Below are 22,855 nucleotides of genomic sequence, written 5' to 3'. Positions count from 1 at the left end.
TACACATTTCACTGAACAGATATCACATTTCTAAATGGAAGTCTGCCTGCATACAGAAATTGCAGAGGAAACAAAGAGAAAGTGCACCACTTACAGGAGAGATTTATAACTACAGCTTATCTAAATGCAAAACCATTTGCTGAATATTAAAGCACTCATCACATGGCAACATGCGCCCATTTCAGACAATTTCATTATCTTTTGCACAGACAAAATACATCACAGCAGGGATGAAGCCCCTCACCACTGCAACGTCATTTAACATTCAAGATATGAGCCCGTTCACACCCAGCAGTGTTTGATTGCAGTGTTAAACAACATGGGCAGTAATCAGTAACTGTTCATACCAAAATTAGTCTTTGCTGTTTGGAAAACCCAAAGACCAATTCTTATGAAAAAGAAATTATCTTAGTAAAAATGTTTGTTATCGTGTGGCTTTGGTATAAGAAATTTGAATATTTTCAGCTTAAACACTGCAACATGAATTGGACATAGTTGAACATATGCTGGAAACTTATTCTGTATTGGTGGTTAGCACCGTTGCCTCAAAGCAAGAAGGTTCCAGGTTCGAATCCCAGCCTTTGACATGTTCTCTCTGGGTTTTCTGGCATCCTCCCACTACCCAAAAACATGCATGTCAGGTGAAGTGAGTGTGAATGGTTGTTTGCCTCCGTGTGGCCCTGTGATGGACTGGCGACCTCCAGGGTGTACGCCGCCTCTCACCCAAGAGGAATCAATGTATGACACAAGTCTCCTTTTTACCCTGTCAAATTCTTTAACACCACTAGGTGGTAGCACAGGATTGAATGGCCTGCTGAGCATTTTTAAGTTGTAGCTTTAAAATAATCATACTGATAACAATTAACATATCATTATGTACTGATAAATTCCTCTCAAATCTTCTCCGATCCCTAAATGAAGTTAAAGCCATAAAAATAGCCAATTTGTTCCACTTAGACAGCCTGGTGCAGCCTAGCTGCAAAGATATCAAACATAATTTATTGCTCCCAGAATAAGGTAACAATTAAATCAATTTTCAGAGGGAAATAATTTTAGCAGCCCACCACACAAAGTCTGAACTGGGGGCTTTTTGTTTCCACCACAATGCATTTCAGTGCTGGAACGGACACAACACCACAGCACAACATAAAAGTGCTGATTCTCAACTCCGGGAGATTTGAGGCTTTAATAGCTCGTGCACAACTTATATTTAAGCTTTAAAGGAATAAATTGTGCATGATGGTTTCAAGAAAGAGTTTGATTATTGTTAAATGCTCTACGAACACCATGAAATCAAGGTTCCGCTCATTAAAAAGCTACCATGTCTAAACCTAAAGACGAGAACCTTCCAATCAAAACGCTTCACTTTAAGCCTGTACTCATAGAAGAACGTCAGGCTTTTAGTTTTTGAGATTTACATTGCTGTCAAAAAATTAAAAAAACTACAGTTACATCATTATTAGATATGTAATGCAGACGAAATCCTAATGTTAAACTTATAAAAGCTACAATAAAATTGGCAACAGTAACACAGCACAAGAGGATACCAATGTATACAGATTGTTGAGGTTTTTAATAATCATCAACACATTTATGTACAAAGCAAGCAATGTCGTGTTCAAATGACCAAAGCGGAGAAAAAAAAAAAGAAATCCTAAAATGCATTTTCATATTTTCCTGTCATTAAAATAGCTGAAGCTTACCTCAGAGAATCATTTCAACAGTTATAACAGTTGTACAGAGCAAGGATAATTAAAGTTTGACAAAGCCTTCAAAGGTAATCTTTACAGTTTAATAACCCTGGGCATGGGAGAATGGAAAAGTGAGATGGAGTCACATTTATTCCCCTCTCCTATCAATGAAAAGAATTGTAAATTAATTTAAAAATCAGAAAGAACGTGTCCCTTAGTTTTCTCAAAAGCACCAAGTATGTCTTTGTTCTTCACTGAGCCAGCAAGACAAATGCATTTAACCCAGTACCCACAAAATACAGATACCAGAATATCCAGGAAGAGCAGATATTAGATTTGTGGGTTAAATGAAACGGGCTTGTTAGGCGTTTCGTGTTTGCACGTCAGCAGACATTCTCTTCTCTCCTATTTGCCACCTGAATACAGTACTGCAAGATGTGTACGTGTGATGAACATATTGTTCTTTCTTCAAAAGTAGAATCTCGAGACAAAGACACAAACTGTCTAATGCAAAGAAAAAAAAATGAAATTAAGGTTTTAAAAGTGTCAACAAAAAAAACAATGGCTACCTTTTCTGTAAAGTGTATTCTGAAACTATAGTTCTAAAGAAAAAAACCTTTCTATATACCTAATAATCACCTAACTTACAAGAGTCTCAAGGAAATGTCCGACTGCATTTCCTCAGCTTGGGAAAAACTCAAGATTTCTATATAACTTGAGCTCATTCGTGAGCTTGGTTCATGTAACTTAGAGGGATCTATGCAGCTGAGAGATGTGATAATTCAGGATATCAGAAAACACCCATCAATGAGCAATGTCTTCCATTTCAAAATATAATCTCTGCAATTCCTTGAAAATGCCAAAAAGTACTCTTTCTGTGCATCTCAAATGATGCGATTGGTGTTGAAACTCTCAAAGTTGTCCAATGAAATATAGAGCAAAACATCCAAAAAGGAACCAGATGAACAACCAGATCAGTGTCAAAGAGCAGCTTGGTGCTACAAAATGAAAGGCAATCAACTCACACCCAGGGTAGTGCTCACTGAATTATTTGTTTTAGTTCTTATTTTGCTGTCAAAATATTCAAATGTCCTGTTCCTTTAAATAATCAGGTCTTGCATCCTGCTTCATTTACGCTGAAGATCCTAATTTGAGCAATTATGACACGTGAGGATTTACTATCTCTACCTTCATCTGCATTATTTGTACATAAAACCAGGGACTACAGATAACTAAGGGGATTACAGAAGAACAAGTAAGCAGTCTCCACTTAACACAATCCTTGGGAAAGCATAAAGGTAAAATAAATTTAGAGAAACTTAGAACTTGTACAAAAACACTCGCACCACTACTTAGTTTGGTTTGTTTCCTCTTCAGTCTTTATAACTGTCTGTTGACGTGAACAGCAGCACTGAGGGGATGGTGGTGAAAGTCATTTTATATACACACACACACACACACACACACACACATTATGCTCACTGTACAGTCACACAACTGCGCACACCTCAGTGTGTCCAGTTTTCTCAGTGGTATCACAGGTAAAAAGTCTCTCGCTCTCATACAAACAGGAAACAAACTGGGGAGCAGAGTGGAGCAGTGGCTGCCGCCGGTGATGTGGCTGCGACAACCAGTGTGTGCCTCTACTCTGAAGTCGTCGGGCTTAAAGAGGGAACTGTGGGAAAGTAAGTCCTTCTGTAAGGAAATACTTTTTCCTCCAGTCCTTTGAAGGGAGTAGCTGTGTGCAGAAAAGATGGAGAGCATGTCAAAAATTTAATGACACACACAAAAAAAAAAAAAAAAATATATCACCATTTGTGGCTTACACAGGACGCATCTGCCACAAGGCAAATAATAATAGTCAATTTAGCCAATACATTGGCAGAAATGAAGAATAAAAAGAAATCAGATGAGTCTGAGAAGTTTTAAGAAATAGTTATTTCACTACAGTATTGACCCCTTCAGAACTACCAAGACATGCAGGACTAAATAAAATGTAGATTTTAGACTTCATGAAAAATAAAAACTATGATGGGGTTTTTTTGTTTGTTTTTTTATTTATTTTTTGCCAACATGTTTTATTCGTTTATCCGATTTGAAGGCTAACTTAGAACCGGTTCTTTCTGTTTCAACCAAGAAAGGTTTCGCATCAGCACAGACGAACTGGTGCCACAGCAGCACCAACTCTTCACTGGGCCAAAGCAAACAAGCTCATGTAACAGCGGCTGGGGGCAGGCTGATGGAGACCAACCAGACAAACAAAAGTTACAGGGCAACAGAGGGGAAAAACTGAGCTGCAACATGGATGTGAAGTCGAAGCAGTAGCTAAAGAGCACAAGCTCATTGTTCATTTAGTTCCCTTGCTGGTTAATGTTTCAATATCACACGTCACATCTGTCAAAACAACCAATGTGTGTCATAGAGCAGCATTCACAGTCCCCCTTTTTTCTTTTTAAAACATTGTTGGGTGCTTTAATATCATTTGCTGGTGATTACAGATCCTGCTTGAAATGTAGAAATCTTGTTTGCGGTGCCATTCATAAATACTGGTCAGGGTTTGGAAACGCTTGTCTGTGTTGCAAAGAGCAATTAAAACTGGGGATGCACAGATATATCGGCCTGACGTGGGTATCGGACAATCGTTTTAGCTTGTTGACCGATGACATAAACCGATGGCAGTGGGCAATCTGACGGGATTAACCAGCAGCTGCAGATTCAGAAGATATCCAACAAATGGGAGCTTAATTTCATAGTAGACGATTCATCTTTCTCATTTATTTCTCAACAAAAACTTTTAAAGCAATTACTTTTCATTTAAAGATTTCACTTTCTCATGTGTAAGGTGATAATAAAGGTTGGTTAATACACGCTCATGCAAAGATGGGCAGAAACACCAACTGTTCTTCTATTTTTTTTTTAGAATGCATATTTCATGAGTTCACTTTCAGTTTAGTTTCATTTTAGGAAGAAGAAAAAAATGACAAAAAACAATTGGTATTGACCATTGGCCAATAGCCAAATCATTATTCTTAACGGCGGTATGTGCCGGTTGAAAAGGAGTAAAATGGACAGAGGAAAAAGATGGAAGATTTTACCTCTAGGACTTGGTGGTTTCAGTTTTCATCATCTGAAACATGTGGTTTAGCAACAGCCATCTCCTCTTTGCTATTTGCAATCATCTTACACTTCTATCAAAACAGAGAAAAAAACAAATCAGTTATTTTGTAAGGAACTATATACATAAATACTACATACATCTTGTAACTATTTGTACAGTCACACATTTCCCCCTCCCTAAAAACATACACATTTACCTCAGTGAGCTCCTTGATGGTATGTATATTGGCCTGCTGAGTGACCTTCCTCTTTGCTTCTTCAATGTGGTCGAGGTTAAGAGATGGTGTTGGAGGGGCAAGGCACGGGGGAGGCTTGTTAGTAATTGTAGGGAGTGGGGCAAGGGGAGGCATAGCCGCCAGGGCACCCATGTTGGTCAAGGCAGCCGTCATAGTGGCTGCTGTCATACTTGCCACAGCTGCACTCATGGTCATATTTGACATAGTGGGCATTCCTGGAATATTGGGTAACCCCATTGGACCCATGTTGGACATATTCGGCATCCCCATGCCCATTGGAAGAGGTAAAGGTAAAGGTAAGGAGATGGGGGCAGGAGATGGAGTGGGCAGAGGGAGCTGGAGAATGGCTTTTGGCCGAAGATTCTCTGGAATGGGAACCCCAGCCTTAGCGCACATGGCAGCAGCATTAGCCTTTGCTATCTCAAGTAACTGGTCTTTATCTGAGGAGAGAAGAGGTGAAAGAGAGACAGAGTGAAGGGTAATGCAACAGACAGTAAGTTAGTATGGCAAGATTAACTCTCAAACCACGTAAAATTGTTGCATCAAGATCCATACATATCTTTGGTTACAATGCAATTGCTTTACCCAGATCAGTGAGCCTTGGAGGCGTCTTGCTAGTGCTGCGTCGTGTTCGGGACCCTGAGCGGCGCTGTTTACGTAGAATAAGAACTGGTGAGTGGCTTGGTTCCCGCTTCCACCTGTCCCTCCTGTCAAACGAACGACTGCGAAATACCGGGCGCCTCCCTCGACCTCGCGACCTTGACCTGCGTCTACGATCTGAGGAACGAGACCGAGATCGCCTGCTTCGGTCTACTGATCTGGACCTTTTCCTCCGACCTGTGGAGCGGCTCTTGGATCGCTTACTCCTGTCAGCAGACTTGGACCTCCTCCTTCCTCGAGCATTTGCTGAACGGGAGCGAGATCGTCTCTTGCGAGCTTGAGAGCGAGACTTGGATCGTCGGTTTCTGGTTCGTGACTTGGACCAAGAACGCTTATGGCGCGTGGCAGAGCGTGACCGTGACCTCCGCCGTCGGGCGGGACTCCGAGATTTGGATCGCCGTTTCTTCTTTTCTGATGGAGAGACAGATTCTCTTTTCCTCACTGGAGACTTGGACCTGAGGAAGGTGAATAATAGAACTGATTAACAGTAGCCCAATATGAAGCAGTTATAAAAAACAAGCAGAGAGGCAGGGGTCCTCAAACATTTGTGGTGGCTTTAACCCATTTTATTTATATCTAATAATGTTATATGATGTTAACATTTGCTGAGCGTCTTTCGTGTCTCCATTTAATAAGGTAACTTGACATCCAACGCCTTTGAAAAATTTGGAGGACTTGACACATCTTGAATGACAGTTATATGAACATCAACACAAACCTGGACAACTTTCTTCTGGATGTAGACTTGGACGTTGAACGAGAAAGTTTCCTGCAATCGGTAGGTGAGCGTGACTTGGACAGCTGTTTCTTCGGTAGCTCCGGTGATGCAGAACCTGAGGAGCTTCTCTGGCTTTCAGACACCGTTTTGACTGGAGATTCTTCTACATCTGACCTTTCTGAGCCATCTGAACCATCTGGGCCATCTGGGCCATCTGGGCCATCTGGGCCATCTGGGCCATCTGGGCCATCTGGGCCATCTGGGCCTGTGCCTTGATCCTGGGAGGGAGATCTGGACTGGCTCTTAAAGTTAACAGGCTGATCCTGCAGTTTTTCTGTGGAGCATCCACCTTGGGGACTTATCTCGGGTGCTGACGGCACTGGTTTCCAATCACCTGCAAAGTGCATGCATATTAAATAACACATTGTCAAATGTGGATTTTCTGGGGGGATAAAACACTTAAATATATCCAGTGAATCAAGGCATTGAACTCCAGTGATTTCCAAAATCAACATGAGTAAAAACTCTTGTTAAGTGTGCTGATAAAGATGTTTTGAAAACAAAGCTGAGTTATCTTAATTTACCCAGAAATGAAGAGGTTCTCACCTGCTGTAACTAAGCTTTCAGTTCCTCCATTTTCTTCAGCTGCTTTTACTCCAATCAATTTCTCTGTGGTTGGAGGGGGAGACGACTTCTTCTCCTTAACAGGGGTGTAAGAAACTGACCTGGCAGAGGATGAACTGTCATCGCTTGATTCGGACCTGGACCTGTTCAACTCTACAGAAGGAGATTTAGACTTGGACCTTCTTCCACTCTTCCTGGGGGATTTTGACCTCTTGACTGGTGGTGGTGACCGTTGTCGTCGTGACAATGAGCGCGACTTGGATCGTTTGCCTGACCTTGGCGGGGAACGATTTCGTCTTGCTGGGGAACGAGAACGCTTTCTCACTGGTGACCGCGATTTAGATAGTCGTCGGGAGGGAGGGGTTCTGGATTTGCGGTGGCTCCTGGATCTGGAGCGACGATTGCGCTTAAGCACAACAATGGACCGTGATCGAGTACGTCTGTTCCTGCGGAGTGAACGAGATCGAGAGCGTCGGGATCTGGGGAGGGGTGACCTTCGGCGTCTAGATAAGGACCGACTCCTCGAGCGCCTGCCTCCTGCACGCCTTGCAGGTGACCGTGATCTGGAGCGACCAACAGGGCGTCTAGATCTAGAGTGGGAGTGCCGAGGTCTAGTCACAGAACGTGACAGTGACCGTCTGCCAACTGCTCCACCTCGCCTAGGTGAGCGGGTCCTGGAACGCCTTGCGCCTGCACGGGAACGTGACCCCGACCTTCTTCGTCTCCTTGGAGATCGCGACAGGGAAGGAGATCTGCGCCCGCCACGTTTAGGAGATCGTGACACCCTTCTTTTAGGAGAAGGAGAACTCCTGCGTCGTTTGGGTGAAACAGACAAGGAACTCCTACGCCGCTTAGGAGACTTGGACTTCCTTGGAGACTTTGACACCTTTTTCTTGGGCGTGACAGAGAGAGAGGTAGATCGAGACCGATGGCTTGCTCTTTTAGGAGACTTGTGGGAGGAAGAGAATGATTTTCTCTTGGATTTAGGTGACACAGAGCGTGACTTGGAGTGGGACCGCTGTCGAGACTTTAGAGGAGTTGAAGAAAGTCTTCCCTTTGAGGTTGACCTGGAATGGGTTCTAGACCTTTCCTTCACAAATTCTGTTTCTTGACCAGCGGACTGCTGCCTGCTGAGACCAGGCGATGGTGACCGGCTTGCGCTTGATTCTGACTTGTTTACGTTTACTTCTACTTCTACGCCCCTTGGAGGGGATGGAGACCTGGATGAATCATGCTCCTTCACCTTTTCCCATTGAACTGAATTGGTCTGGTCTTTCAGACCTGGGTCTTCTCTTGGGTTGGCACCTTCCTGTTTTGGGATGATGTCAGGCAATTCCTGGGTATGGCTGATCATACCATTTCCGTGACTTCCTTCTGTCTTAACCTTAACTGTTTCGGTCTGCATCACCTCATCCTCGTCTGCAGAAGGTGGTCTCATATCCTTTTGTGGTTCATTGGTGCTACCACACTTCCCTCCACTGGAGGTCACATCCATATCAGTCATCTCTTCTTCCTTTACTCCAAGCAATTCAGGTTTCTGCATGATGATAGGAGCTTCTTTATCCTCCCCTCGTTTGCCTTTTGGAACAAGCCTGGATACTGGTTCTTGGAGGTCAGAGGCAGCAGCTGGAGAATATTTACCATCACTTGCCACTTTACCTCCTTCACCTTCAGACTCAGAACCTGATGCTGAGCTACTTTCAGATGGAGAGCGAGATGGGGATTTCTTTTCATCTTTCTTTTTCTTTTTTTTCTTCTTTTTAGCAGCTTGTCTTTTATGTTTTTTGGATTTTGTCTCTACCTCCGTATCCACACGATCTGAAAAAAGTATCCATGGTTAAAAAAAAACAAACATGGTATATAACCTTTAGAGCTGGGCAAATATTAAATTCCTTAATCGCATGATTTCCTGCGATTAATCGCATTGTTATAAGCAAAATCCAATAATGAATTCAAAAGTAGCATATATCGCACTTTTATTGGAACTCTACAGTCATATGATCAAAGTACTGCGGTGATAAGACAATTCAACGTTGTAGGCTCTGTCGACTGTGCCGTCTGGAAGAACTTTGAAATGAAAATGGCTATGTAAAAGTTCCAAAACCAGTTTGTTTAGCCCGCTTCGTCCGCCATTCTTTTCTTTTCAGACTGTTTCGTGTGAGGGCTGCAGCAGTAAGCAACATACTAGGCTCGCTAACGATGGATCGTTTCAAAATAAAAGCCAACGAGCAACAGACATTTACAATAAAAATAAATAATAAAAACTGCGTTAATGGGAGACAAATAATTGTCTGCGGTAATGAATTCATTAGTTAACGCAAATATAACGATTTAATGTGCCCAGCCCTAATAATTTTTGGTATTTATCATTTACTTTGGAAGAAAATTCTTATTATGATTTTGTTTGCTATACCTGTAATCGCATCCTTCTTGCCGTCCTCTTTCAGCCCGGCATGTTCTCCAGCTCCAGCAGCTGCTGCCAGTCTGGCACTAAAAAGAAGAGAAGAACTTTTTTTTTTTTCTAATATCATGTCTACAGGCTTCACTTTGCTCAGATTATCTTCCATGCCAATGATGGAAAATTTTATTTTAACTAATTCTGACGCCAAAAGAACAAAACTAACATAGCACTGAGATTAATGTTAGGTTGTAGCTTTTGTTCAAAACCTGGGACGGTGAGAATATGGGATCACAATTAAAAGAAACTTGTGCTGAATTAAATAGAATATGAGGAGTTGACCATTTATCCAATCACTGAAAACTGCATATGTAGTTCAGACTTGGCATTTTATTTCCATTTTTGACTGACTAAATGTTTAGTTTTCCTAACCTGGCTCTAGTGGTCCTGACTGGTCTCTGTGGAGGCGGGGGCTCCACATCTGACTCCGCACCAGATTCTGAACTGCTCTCCTTCTCGCCTTTCCTTCTCCTCTTCTTTTTCTTGCTCTTGTGTTTTCTGTGCTTCTTGTTTTTCTTGTGTGGCGGTTCAATACCTTCCTTGGCATTCACGTCATCTTTCTCTGGTGCTTCATCCTCACCTGCACAGGAAAACAGTATTTCTTATTCATGAACCATCAGCAACCATCTTGCAAAACCAAGCGCAAATTGTCAGGAATTTGGGCTGGAAATGCACTGGCTGCTAAGCCTGGATGGTTCACATCATGGACATGGCAACAAAAACAGTAACACCAGAGGCACACAAACTCTTAAGTTGTCATTAGCATGGGACTTTGTTCAATTGAAATGACAAGATTTTCAGTCCACAAAATTTATGCGCAAGCAGTGTTAAGAAACATCCCATCAAGATATAGCAGTTAGGTAGATAACCCTGAAATCTTCTAGGAAGCAGCAGTAAAAGAAACTAAACAGAACAGGTAAAAAATGAATTGGTACCTGAAGGAATGCCCAATGCACTTTCCATTTTGATGTTGCTGCAATTCTGTAAAACGCTCTTAATCTCACTGGTGTGCTTCTGTATCAATCAATGCTGTGGAGGAAAACAAGGGTAACATCACTTAAATGTACAATATGTTTCTGCAAAGCATTTTATTATGGGTTTCACGTTCAACATTTCACATATTCTCGCACCTAAAGCAGAAGAACTGCCACACAAACATGCTAGCCTGCCATTGGGACTAGGTTTCAGAGATTTGCCCAAAGGCATTTCACCACATGGAGGGAACCAAATCTGAGTTACAGGTATCCTTACGAACCTTAAAAATACTGGATGAAACACGTACACAGAATATCAGTCCAAAACTAAAATCTGACTTGAAACTCGTAAAAATAGCAAGAAGATCTCTGAGCTGTAAAAGTAACTCACGGTAAAAATCTAAGAAGCTCCAAGTTGCTTACATCAAGATCTACCAACATTCCCCCTAAACTACGTGCAAGTATGGATACCAACATAGGAACACATTAGGCAAGGTAAAATATTTATGGGACTTGATTTGATTGCCATTCATTTATTTAGTGTATATTAATGAACGATTAATCTATTGTCTGTTCAAATAAATAGAAATGTTTTATTGTTATTGTGTGTTAATATGGGCGACATCTCCTAGTATAACTATAAGTGCTTGACATCACTGCACACCTAAAAGATAAAGCCAGTTAAAAACGGAAGATGACAAATCTACAAGAAGGTGGATTTTCTCCAAGTCATTTGCATTACACTGCCGTTCTGTTCACCCGATTTATTCACATATGTTTACTAATGTACAAAGACCAATTTAAACAACACCAAAAATATACACAATTCAGAATTAGAGCTGATCTAATGAGCGGAAAGTAAAGACAGAATATTGAAAATGGTGGAGCAAACCTTGTACCATCAGTATAATCAGCACCATTTTCATAAGTAGATAGATTAATACTGATGTCAGTAGAAAACTCAACTAATGCCATTTAATTTCTGACCTACCAGAAACCCAACAAAGTAACTGTCATGGTCAGTGACTTAGCTAGTAAATTAGACTTTTAACTAGGTTTCCAGGACAGTTAAAATACAAACGAGGTGCAGTGAAAAGTGCAGTCTTAAAAGAAAACAAATTCTCCATTTTTTTAAGTGCAACAGACCGCCAACATCTGAAGCTACTAATACAGTTGCCTTTAAAAAATACTGGATGATATATGTACCCAGTGATTGCAATCGTCTTGCAGCATTAAGTATAAGCCATTATAGTAATGATTTTGGGCATACAAAAATATACGTGGCATAAATTCATGACAGAGGTTCTTCATTCAGTCACAAACAGCATATACAAAGAGATATTTCAAAGTGCGATCTGACAACTTATTCGTAATTTCGATGTTAGCCATACGCTCACTGAAAATGTCTCAAATGTTTTAGTTTTGCTCGTCTACAGCAAGTTAAAGAAAGGCATTTTAGTGTAACATACGCTTGACAGAAGAAAGCAGTCGTCCTACACAATAGGTAAAGTTATATCATAACCCACAGGAATGAAGAAAACGTGAGGAGCGCCGCTGTTCAAACCCGCTAGCAAGGAAGCCACACACTTCCTCTTATCGCGTGCAGCTTTTCTGTGCGGAAACAATCTACACGCTTCAATGTGGTCATCCGAAAGAAAGTTTGCAAAAACAAAGAAAGAAACAAAGAAAAATAAGGGAGTTAAATTAAAATGCATACTCCGCAAAAAAATAGACAATAAATTTAATGGCCATTACCTAGTGAATAAATGCTAAAGCTAACCTCGTTGAGGTACGGTTCCCAACATATTTTAAATTTCAAATGCGTGAAGCTGGCTAATTTAGCAATCAGCTCCCGACTCATTGTGTCTTGCAAAATTACACCAAATTAAAGGCGTGTACGCGTTGAGCAAACGCTACATTAATAGCCAACTTAAATTAAAAAGACGTTCAACACAACGTCAAATCGTAAACACGTTAGATAACGCTGACCTGGCCTGCTTCACCATGGGTAACATTCAACCACAAACAGCAGCAGTTGGATTTAGCCAAGTCAGGTGTGTTTGAATTATTACAAAGATGCACATATTTTAAGCTCTCCCATATACAGCTAACTAATTGGACAACGTATAGACCATAATAGTCAAATAGGCAGCTTACATGCTGTGGCCTGTAAGGCAATTCACAACCAGCTCAGACATCACCGCTAGTCAGCTCGTACTCAACTGGCTGGTTACTTTGCTAAATCATTTAGCTGCTACTTGTGCCAGCGAAATACATTCGCTGGCAAATCACATCAGTTTACTCTTTAACACATAATTACCCAATTTTTGTTAGATAGCTGCGGTTCCTGAGAAGAAAACGCCAGATAGCTGCGGTGCTGAATTGCGCGAAACCAAGCAGTCGTTGAATATGCTAACCGTTGTCGCTAGCCCACTCTCTGATCCGCCATGATGGAGAAAGGTATCCCAACATGCCATGCTGCGCGGTTTGAATGGCGGCGTCACTGTTTCCTTGACAACTTCAGGCTTCTTTGTAGCAAACACATCAAAATAGAAAATCACGGAGAATCCCAGAAAAGTGCAAACTTTTGACTTAATCTTCTTTATATTAACATTTTAAGGATTACAATTTAACATGTTTAACATTCTTTTTTTTGTAATTGAAAAATTGCCTGTTGTACAGTAGCATGGATAGGTGTGGTTTATTCTTTAATTCTTTAAATATAAATACATATTTTTCATATTTATATTCTATTATTTTATACAATTTCCCTTTGGGGTAAATAAATTTTTTTAAATTTTCATTTAATTTCATGTCCTTAACATCTAAAGGCTCTGGAGTTGCTTTTCAGCGAGCCATCTATTATTTGTCATCATGAGACCACAACATGCAATCAAAGTCAAATGAATGCAATGAAATTAAACCTGCTATTTCTACTTGGTCAATTCTCTTGGTTGAAATAAATCCATTCTGAGAAAAAAAGAGCACACTCCACAACACAGTCAAGAAAGAAACATTTGCTCATGATAGCCAAGAATAGCATGACTCTGACTGATGACAGAAGCAGCTGGATGAATCCTCAAATATTGTGGACATATAATCTAAACAGATTCATCTAAATGGAGGAAAGTTCAAGACAAGACTTTAAAGGGTATATGGACAAAAGAAACCTTGCAGATTTGAAGGAAGTAAAGAGGACCATTTTGCAGTAGCCATGCCAGTCACCTGTCACAACTCAGTGATGCTGGATTTTACCTTATGAACACACAAAAAATAAAGACTCCCCCAAAAAAGCAAGAACTAAAATACATGTGTAGTAAAGACCTGGCAAAGGTTCACGGAGAAGGAAACTCATACAGTGGTGTTGTTCAAGTTGATTTTCAAAAATTGATAATGAAATTCCGTTTAGTACACAATGAGTGCTAATCAAGTTATGAGGATACCTGTAGAATGGTTTCGTTTTTCTTTAGGCTTGAAAACGTGCATTTACAATAACAGCAGTTGTATATTTTCGACAGCTACTGCCACGACCACAGTTTGTACGTAATTTAGAAAAAAAAAAGTTAGACTTGCCACTTTAAGGTGAGTTTATGGTAAAGTGTCTTCTTTTAACAACAACAAAGTAAACAGTAACAAGGAAATAAGGTACAAAAAGAAGCCTTATTGTTATGAAATGTGTGCTGAGTGTATATTATTTTTAAGGACCGTAGACTGTAAAACAAACAAAAACGATCTCTAATAAGGACTGTGCTTTTATTCTGGTGGGATTGTTCCGGAAGTGTGAAAGCTACTCGCTGTCCTGTCTGTTGAGTCTCGATTGTACAAATTTAATCACGCTTATCAGGGGTATGTGATCATTTGAAAAGTGTTTTTCAGTCTGAAGATATGAAGAAGAGGTTTCACATCAACCTAGATGACTCTGCCTTCACCAAAGAGAGAACACCGGTTTGTATTATTTTTTAATTGTTAATTTGGCGGCTATTTAGCTTTGAAGCTAACTGACAAGCTTTTCAGCCCATAACAACAACGTTCATTTCCGAAGTAACTTTTTAAAATGAACTCATAAACTTAGCAACCCGACATTTCGGTCGGGTTAACTTGGTCAAATTATGATTTATCATTTTACATAAATTTATAGTGAATATAGTGCTCAGACTGACTTATATTTTAACTGTGTTCTAGCCAAAGCCACAGTTTCAGCCTGTTTCTAAAGGACAGCAAACACCGACAACATCGGCTTCTATTGCATCCACTGTAAATCCTGCTCCTAAGTCAGCGGACCAGCCCCTGTCCTATGCAGAATACATCGTCCAGAGCAAGAGCAATGTGGCTGCTGTTCCACAGAGGGATTCTCCCTCCAAACTGCTCAGGACTGAAGGTGCTGGTGTCTCCAGTCTAAGACAAGAGGAACCAGAGTCCATGTCCTCTACCACAGGAAGGTGTGAAACAGCTCAGGACTCTGTCAAAGGGACTGAAGCGCGACTCCAGGAGATTAAAAGAAGTGAGGACAGCTGTCAAAAGTCAGACCCAAGCCTTAGCCTGGGTCCTAAGCCTGTGGGGTCGGGGAGCAGCATTATCGCCAGTCCTCGACAGGTGTGCAAATTCATGTATAAGTTTTCACTCTTACAACAGAAACAGCATAAAAATGAACCATATCCATGTGTCCATTATGTTATTCTGTACATGTGTTTATTTCAGGTACGTCATCGTCTTGTACTATTTCTTGACTTGTCTGAAATAAACGGTTTTCAGCACAACATCACACCTGTATTTCTTTATTTTCATTATTCAGAGGGGAAATCCCATTCTGAAGTTTGTGAGGAGTGTGCCATGGGAGTTTGGAGATGTTGTACCAGACTACGTCTTGGGACAGACAACCTGTGCCCTCTTCCTCAGGTGGCTTTTTCACATTTAATACTTTTTTATTAGCATATTTTGGGGGTATTCACATTTCATGGCTACGAACTTTGTCCTTACCCTCATTCTCTCTCCTGTTCTGCTCTCCCACTATATTGGTTTTGGACCCTGTTTGAAGTCTGAGGTACCACAACCTCAACCCAAACTACATCCATGACCGTTTGAAGCAGCTTGGCAACACATTTAACCTACGTGTGCTGCTAGTTCAAGTAGATGTGGTAAGCATAGATGTTTTGTATCATTGATGGTGGACTCTGTTGTAATTACTTAGAAGTAATATTATCAGAGCCAAAGAGGATATGGTTTACTTGATGTCTCTATTTCTTACTTGTTTTATGCAAATGGACAACAAATATGTAGACAAATATCTATGTTTCTGTTACCTTGTGACAGAAGTTAAGAATTGCAGCTCTCAAACGGGTAATGCCATCTTTTATGGAAGAAAGCCAACAAGAATTAAAATGTATGGCGGCCTGATATCATCAGCTTTGACAGAGTAGCGCCTGTAATGCAGCCTGCCCTTGTGGAATTATTCATTTGTGAAGTTTTTTTTTCTCAACAGAATTAGTTTCACTTGAATATGTGTAAATGAAGTGTGCAGCTGGTGACTGTTTTTAGCGTCATGTGGCGCAAGAAAAACAAAAATAGATGTCAGATGTGATAAATGGAGGAAACTGTATTGTACAAAGAAGATCTTCTTAAAGAAATATTGATTATATCTGTTTGCAAAACATCCTCAACTTACATTTATAAAGCCACAAGAGTTCATGTTGTGTGTTTTGTTTTTTAATTTTGCTCTTGTTATTTTGAACCACAGAAAGATCCTCATTACGCATTAAAGGAGCTGGCTCGCATCTGTATAATGGCTGACTGCACTCTCATTTTGGCTTGGAGGTAAAACCTGTAACAGCTGAAACACAAGTGCTCTGGGAAACTGTTTTGAATTGTGACTTCTCATGAGCGAGCTTAGGGTCCTGGCCTTGCCACCTTAAAAGTATGCCACCAGAAGATAAAGTTAGACTTTTCTGGGTTTTGCTAAGGACACCACCTGATGTTTCATCAGTGCCAGGACGAAGAGGAGATATTGTATCTCAAAGGGACCTTCCTGGTTAGACTGAGAGCAAATAAATGACCAAACATGTCAAACCCTGTAACCATTTAAACAGAAGAGCTTGTAGATATTTTGTATGATTCATCTTCTCCTTCGTCTTTTTTTTTTTCTAACTGGTATCAGTAAGTGGAAACCAGCCTTTGAGCCTGATGTTTTCTCCACTCTGTTTTGTATATTTTTCATGTTGAATCGGTAGTCCAGAAGAAGCAGGGCGTTATCTGGAAACGTACAAGTCCTATGAAAAGAAACCAGCCGACCTCCTGAAGGAGCAAGTTGAAAAAAACTACCTGTCAAAGGTGTGTGTGGATTTACCCTTTTGATGTTTAGCTATTTAAAGATAATTTTTTTTCACTTTCCGCATTGACGTTTTGCCAGTTTGAAAAGTTCTGGAGACATTATAATACACCAGACTGAAAATGACTCAGGCAGAAGGAAAAAGGCATGGAAAATATCTGATCTCAGTCAAAGTTTTTGCAAAGGTCTTGCAGGAATGTGATATGATCCAATCTTGATTTCCTATGTTTACTTAAAGGTTACAGATTGCCTGACCACCGTGAAGTCTATAAACAAAACTGATGCTATTACCTTGCTTTCTACTTTCTCGGTGAGTAACAATGAAAAAAGAACCACGCCAACTTAACCAGGGATAACCAGGCCAAGTTTAAAGTTTGAAAACGGTTACTGATGCTATCATTATGCTTATGAAGACATGAATGTGTTTTGTCTGGTGCTGATCAGTGGGCACATTTCATTGTGAAATTTGCTAGATGCAGACACGCAATAATGAACAAAACAAAGAATCAGAAATGGGGAAATTTCTCAAAACATGGTCAAATTGATACAGAGAATTCCAACAGTATTTTCACTCTCATTAGCTGCAGTGTAGTATAATTTTGAACTGAACTTCTCATTTCACAGAGAGTAAATTATGCAGTCATTATACTGTACAGAGAGGACACGTTTTTCCTCTTTTTGTTTTCACTTCTTTACAGTCTGTGGAGGGAATCATCGGTGCCTCGAAGGAAGACTTGGTGCTCTGCCCGGGCCTTGGACCGCAAAAGGTTAGGGAGAAAAAGTGTGCAGGATATTGACATCTCAAGTGTCGATGGATTATTTGCCAAGTAATCATTTTGACATTTTGTACTCGCAGGCGAGACGGCTCTATGACGTGCTCCACAAGCCTTTTCTCAAGTCAAAGACAAAAGACAGCTGAGATGCCTCACCAAGGATGTGTGACATGCTTCTGGTCATGTCAGAGTTGGTTATGAAAAGCATTCAGCACACAAAGGACTGAAGTAGCACCACAAACCCTCTTTATTGCTGAAAGAAATGTGAGAATTAGCATGGAGTTTTTAAAAAAACTGACCTGCAATGTGTTTTTTTGTCTGTTTTTGTAATGGAGTGAAACATTTTGCTTGTCATGTTTGTTCCTGAAATAATAAATATTGCTTTTATACCCTAAATTGTATCCTTACATTTATTTCAGTCACGGCAAAAATCAATCATTCAGTGAAAAGAAAAACTGGTTATGGTGATGGGGGGGACGAGGGAAGCACGTGATGAAGTTTCTACTATTGTTTTTTTTTTACTGCAGTGGAAACCAACCAAATGTGACGAGGACCGCTAAAGGAATTCAAACACGTAAAACGCCTTTAATTCATTCATAAGTTAGCGCATTTACTGCTTATAGTGTCGAAAAACTTGCACAATACACTTTGCGCAAACAAACTTAGCAAGTCTAGTTGTTCGGAGCGTGATTTTTTGCCAGATTTATTCGAGTTTTAAAATTTCCGACAAACGCAAAAACACTCGAGATGACGTTAAAACAGGAAGTCTTTACTGTGCACACAAGAGCAGATTGTTTCGAGTTTTTACTCGTTTCTTTGTAGCAACAAACACCGTTACTTTATTTACAGACTTAAGTTACTTTTTAAAAGAGAAAAAAAACTATCTGTGTACCAAAAAGACCACAGTCAAACATGCAGGCGGAGAAAGGGGACGAGGATGATTTGTCCCCTGAAGAGTACGTCGCTTCGTCTGACTTCACTGGAAGCGGCTCTGAGCAGGTTAGTGAGCCATGCGGAGCCTTGGCAGACTAACGTTTGTACTCTTCGTACCTAAAGGTCGGAACATTGACACTGCCTTTACCATTTTTGTCCCGAAGCTTAGTTTCTCTGTCGGGGACAGACTGCTCGTGCACTCCAAGCCTACCGTAGAGTGGTGGTGGGCAGAGCTGCAGGGGGTCATAGGTTATGTTCCTGCCAGCTATCTGTGCCACGACGCCGCTGAGGAAGAGGAGGACATCTCACTGGAGGACCCATGGCAGGATGAAGAATACTTTGGCAGTTATGGCACACTGGTTAGAAAAGTACAGCCATTGTGTTTTGCTTGTTCTTGTCCCAATCCACATGTTGACACTGAACACCAAGGTAACCGTGCATAGTAGATTGAGGCTGCAACAGTCGATATGTGGAGACTTGAGAGATACTGCAGTAAGTTCAAAGTTGCACTATCCTGATACAGCAGTGCAGTTACTTTAAGTTACTCCTCCTTCATGCTGAGTTCCTCTGAGAGCAGCAGTGTTGCATCGTATGAACCTTTTTCAATCAAGCCTAGAATTGATACGAATCAGCATAAAGGGTGGACTTGTCTGCATGTTCTTGAATGCACCACCCTGGATAAAACATGGGGGGACCATTTCTCTTCCTAAAAAATAGCTGTTAGTTATGTCATCTGTAAAATATTTGGTTGCAGATACAGCTTGGTCTGGGGTATATTAACAGCAGCATGGATGCTATTCAATGGTACATACAATTGTAGCAATAGTGCAGGCTGCAGTGCATCAGTACTTTTGCCCAACATCCCTTAACCACTTAACCCCCAACTGACTTAAATGGTGTGGTTTGAGTTTATACGGTCTTATAAATGGTGAGAAGAGGAGAAGCAGGAAACAGCTCAATGATAGCACACTGCTTGGAAATAACAATACTTAAAAAAAATACAAAGAGGGAAGAAAGCCACAACTGATTAATGTATTTGAATGTTGTCACTGCTTATAAATTAACTACAAACTCTGAAAACATGAAAAAGCAGCTGATATGTCCGAGCCTTGGTTAAGGCCATAAATCTAACTTGCACAAACCTTTAGATTAGCCTTCTCAGTTAAACAACCCACTTTGCTCATATACTCCCTCTGCGAATTGCTGACAGGAGGTTCACAAGAGGGAGAATGTCTGCACCAAACCACCACGAATCTCTTTCTGCCAAAAGTTTGATATAGTTAACATGAAGAACGTTATTAGCAGAAGTAGTTATTTGATTACAACAGCTTTTATATGTGTTTGCTTTCATTTCACATTGCCGTTTCTCATAAGCGTCATTTTGTCTCATGATGCCACTTTTCATCAGGTCTTTGTCATGCAAAATAAACACAGCAGTTCTGTGACCACATACTGCTTTGGCCTGAAGATATTCTATGTTTCACGTTTGTGTGTCCTATTAAATATTAAGGTTCAATTGTCTCACCGTGAGCAGGCTCTGGAGGGACTCTGTATTGCAATGTTTTCTTTGTATTTATTTGCAATAAAAACTTGGGTCTAAAGCCACATATAAAGTTGCCGGTGTCATTCTGACATTTATTCACTCCACTGAGTGGTTTCACTTCTTGTATTTATTTAATCGTGTCTCATGATACAGAGGCTTCATCTGGAAATGTTGTCGGACAGGAGCCGCACTGAGACGTACCGGCAGGTTATTCTCGGCAACAGCGTTTCCCTGAGGAAAAAGGTGGTGATGGACCTCGGATGTGGGACCGGCATCATCAGCCTGTTCTGCGCTCAGCTTGCACGACCTTCAACGGTAATGGATGACTGATGGGGAATTTATCACACGTGGTATGTCACACAAAAAGTTGTTGGCTTGGTATGCTGAAGTGTATCGTACATCGCAGATATCGCTGTGTGCTGCTATGAATTTGAGTCACCTGTTGACACGCTGGAGCATTAAAGCAATAAACTGGAATATGGGAATATCTTTGCTATGTTTTACCCCAATACATTTTAAAACTATACCAGGCAAGCCTTAATTAACATTGGAGTATCATGAAAATGTCCAAATGTTAGTCATCTACTCCAAGATTCCAAAAGGGGTAAAAAAACACTCTTAAATAAACCTAAAATATGTTCATTACTAGCAACGGAATCGGTGAATAATTGAGAGTACAGCTCAGATTAGGAGTATGTTAATGTTGAGCATTAGAATATTTCTAATGCCATCTGCTGGTGAAGTAGTGTTGCTGCACGGTGTAAGAAAGCTAATCTGTTGCTCTCGAGGTGTATGCGGTGGAGGCGAGCTCCATGGCGGAGTACACCAGGCAGCTGGTGAAGCAGAATGGTTGTGAGGAGGTGGTAAGAGTGCTCCAGGGTGCAGGTGGACGTCCTGGTGTCTGAGTGGATGGGCACCTGCCTACTGGTAACAATAATGATGTTCCCGGTCCTGAAAACACTGATTGTTTTGACTATTGGAAGCGTTTTGTTTTCTACACCATTGCTTTCATCATTGCTTGCTGTCATACCCTTCCACTTTCGACCCTTTTCGCTGGGACATGATGTCTTTTTTTGTCTATTTTCTTTTGGTTTAGTTTGAGTTCATGGTGGAGTCGGTTCTGGTGGCCAGAGACCGCTGGCTCAGAGATGGAGGTGTAATGTGGCCGTCCTCTGCAGCCCTCACTCTGGCTCCATGTCAGGCTGACAGCTATTACGCAGAGAAAATGGCCTTCTGGGAGAGGCCTTATGGCCTTGACTTCACCCCGCTTCAGTAAGATCCATAATTTGGCTGTAGCCTATGAATAACACCCTCTCTTGCTTTCAATTGTCCAAGAACCTTAAGATTTGGAACCTACAAAACATTTGGTATTTTATAACATGTTGCAGCCCATGGCAAACTTTTACTTCTTAGATGCACTATTGCCAAAAACACGAGTGACAGTGCAGCATACTTTATGTACTGTCTGGTGTTCATCATTACAGCAACAGTAATCATAACACTGATTTAAGGATAGTAACGAGGAGATATTTACTCCAAATTAAAAAGTTTTGCTGCAGAAACTGTTTGAACTTATTTCTGTTTTATGCTTTCGTTGATCGTATTGTTTAGTGATCCATTTTTAGCTGGCCTGTTGTAACAGTTATGATTCAGTATGGGAACAGGTTTACATGCTATTCTGTACTCTATAAATATTCTCACATACACTAACTGAGCAATTCATCTGTTTATAGTCCTATAAATGATCATTTTCTGTTATGTTAGATATTGTTGTGTCAGCGAACTGATTTCTCAATCAGTTCTGAATGATATCCCATCTCTTTAGACCTTTGGCACAGCAAGAGTTTTTCACGAAGCCAAAGTTCAGGCATCTCATGGAACCGGAGGACTGCCTCGCTGCTCCCTTTGACGTCATCTGCCTGGACATGTACACTCTGCAAGTGGGAGACCTTGAGGTAAGATGCGGGTTTTATCAGTAGAACAGCTCCGCCAAGTTGGACTTTAGTACTAAAAGAACTCTTGTTTCATTTGTCAGGAAATGAAGGGTGAGTTTCAGTTCTCTGTGAAAAAGCCTGGAGTTTTCCATGGATTTACTGCCTGGTTCACTGTTCATTTTGAGAGCCTGGAGGCGGGAGGTGCAACAGTGGAGCTACACACTGGACCAAACTCTGAGTAAAGAACACAACAAAACCATCTTTAACGCCTTAAATGAACATATATTACTTTAAAAAAAAACATCAGTCATATGAACTATTTCACATCAGGCTAACCCATTGGAAGCAGACTCTGTTCATGCTGGACAGACCGGTCAGTGTATATAATGGAGACTCCATCAGTGGAACCGTTGTCCTGCGCAGAAACCCCATCTGGAGACGCCACATGACTGTTACCCTAAACTGGAACATCAACAGCTGCACAGAGGATACGGATGACTGCCAGGCAAACATCTTAATATGCACTCATACCCACAAAGCTGTGCTAGATTGTTTTTCACAGAGTTGTTCACTTGTTCTTTTTAATCTTTAGGTCGGGAGAAAAAGTTTCCCCCTGTGGAGGTGACAGACTGAACCGTCGGCATGGGCAATCCACAGAAAACCGCTCTAATACATCCACTCTTCTGACCTGTTTACGAGTGTGGCTCAAAGGTTGCAATGAATGTTTCTCGCAGTTTAATCTGATTGCACATTTAGGCCTCTAGTGATAAGCCTGATGGCCACAGGACCAAGTGGTCACAAAATACGCCCACTCAGAATGAACTGTGAGGACAGAATGGACTGTGAGGACATACTGTTTGTGATCAGCAGAA

At 40.9% G+C, this 22,855-nt stretch overlaps 4 protein-coding genes across 4 annotated transcripts in view; 3 read left to right on the top strand and 1 right to left on the bottom strand.

Annotated features, from left to right (window-relative positions):
- Window positions 1–22,855, top strand: part of snx4 (sorting nexin 4) — a 289,781-nt gene that overhangs the window by 171,738 nt on the left and 95,188 nt on the right. The gene's annotated exons all lie outside the window — the stretch shown is intronic.
- sona (SON DNA and RNA binding protein a) lies at window positions 1,555–12,967 on the bottom strand. The gene is made up of 11 exons (XM_072397192.1): window positions 12,799–12,967; window positions 10,440–10,533; window positions 9,877–10,084; window positions 9,460–9,536; window positions 7,029–8,864; window positions 6,689–6,816; window positions 6,423–6,625; window positions 5,630–6,159; window positions 5,006–5,484; window positions 4,787–4,879; window positions 1,555–3,429 (listed from the first exon to the last, which is right to left on the bottom strand). The coding sequence occupies exons 2-10, from the start codon at window positions 10,465–10,467 to the stop codon at window positions 4,805–4,807; spliced, it is 3,564 nt and encodes a 1,187-aa protein (XP_072253293.1). The 5' UTR covers window positions 10,468–10,533; window positions 12,799–12,967; the 3' UTR covers window positions 1,555–3,429; window positions 4,787–4,804.
- Window positions 14,251–17,922, top strand: ercc1 (excision repair cross-complementation group 1). The gene is made up of 9 exons (XM_072397191.1): window positions 14,251–14,423; window positions 14,661–15,071; window positions 15,271–15,374; window positions 15,514–15,613; window positions 16,213–16,289; window positions 16,703–16,802; window positions 17,039–17,110; window positions 17,499–17,567; window positions 17,657–17,922. The coding sequence occupies exons 1-9, from the start codon at window positions 14,364–14,366 to the stop codon at window positions 17,717–17,719; spliced, it is 1,056 nt and encodes a 351-aa protein (XP_072253292.1). The 5' UTR covers window positions 14,251–14,363; the 3' UTR covers window positions 17,720–17,922.
- Window positions 18,093–22,788, top strand: prmt2 (protein arginine methyltransferase 2). The gene is given in 10 exon segments (XM_072397190.1): window positions 18,093–18,572; window positions 18,671–18,865; window positions 20,203–20,364; window positions 20,838–20,929; window positions 20,931–20,976; window positions 21,146–21,321; window positions 21,875–22,004; window positions 22,085–22,221; window positions 22,314–22,488; window positions 22,576–22,788. Coding segments are annotated over 10 exon segments (1,233 nt in total). The 5' UTR covers window positions 18,093–18,485; the 3' UTR covers window positions 22,609–22,788.

This window comes from Leuresthes tenuis, unplaced genomic scaffold (genome assembly GCF_036924035.1).
Source record: "Leuresthes tenuis unplaced genomic scaffold, fLeuTen1.0.hap1 SCAF_12, whole genome shotgun sequence".
In the NCBI taxonomy this organism is placed as follows: domain Eukaryota; kingdom Metazoa; phylum Chordata; class Actinopteri; order Atheriniformes; family Atherinopsidae; genus Leuresthes; species Leuresthes tenuis.
Note: the sequence above shows the minus strand (reverse complement) of the source record. Positions and strands in the feature narration are given on the sequence as shown.

What these genes read in the sequence shown, in the direction of transcription:
- sona (XM_072397192.1), bottom strand. Translation starts at nt 10,467, where the DNA reads ATGGAAAGTGCATTGGGCATTCCTTCAG. An exon ending in CCTCCCAGGATCAAGGCACA is followed by an intron (nt 6,626 to 6,688) that starts GGCCCAGATGGC and finishes GATGGCCCAGAT; the next exon opens with GGCCCAGATGGTTCAGATGG. An exon ending in CCATCAAGGAGCTCACTGAG is followed by an intron (nt 4,880 to 5,005) that starts GTAAATGTGTAT and finishes CTGTTTTGATAG; the next exon opens with AAGTGTAAGATGATTGCAAA.
- ercc1 (XM_072397191.1), top strand. Translation starts at nt 14,364, where the DNA reads ATGAAGAAGAGGTTTCACATCAACCTAGATGACTCTGCCTTCACCAAA. An exon ending in TGCTAGTTCAAGTAGATGTG is followed by an intron (nt 15,614 to 16,212) that starts GTAAGCATAGAT and finishes TTTGAACCACAG; the next exon opens with AAAGATCCTCATTACGCATT. An exon ending in AAAAAAACTACCTGTCAAAG is followed by an intron (nt 16,803 to 17,038) that starts GTGTGTGTGGAT and finishes GTTTACTTAAAG; the next exon opens with GTTACAGATTGCCTGACCAC.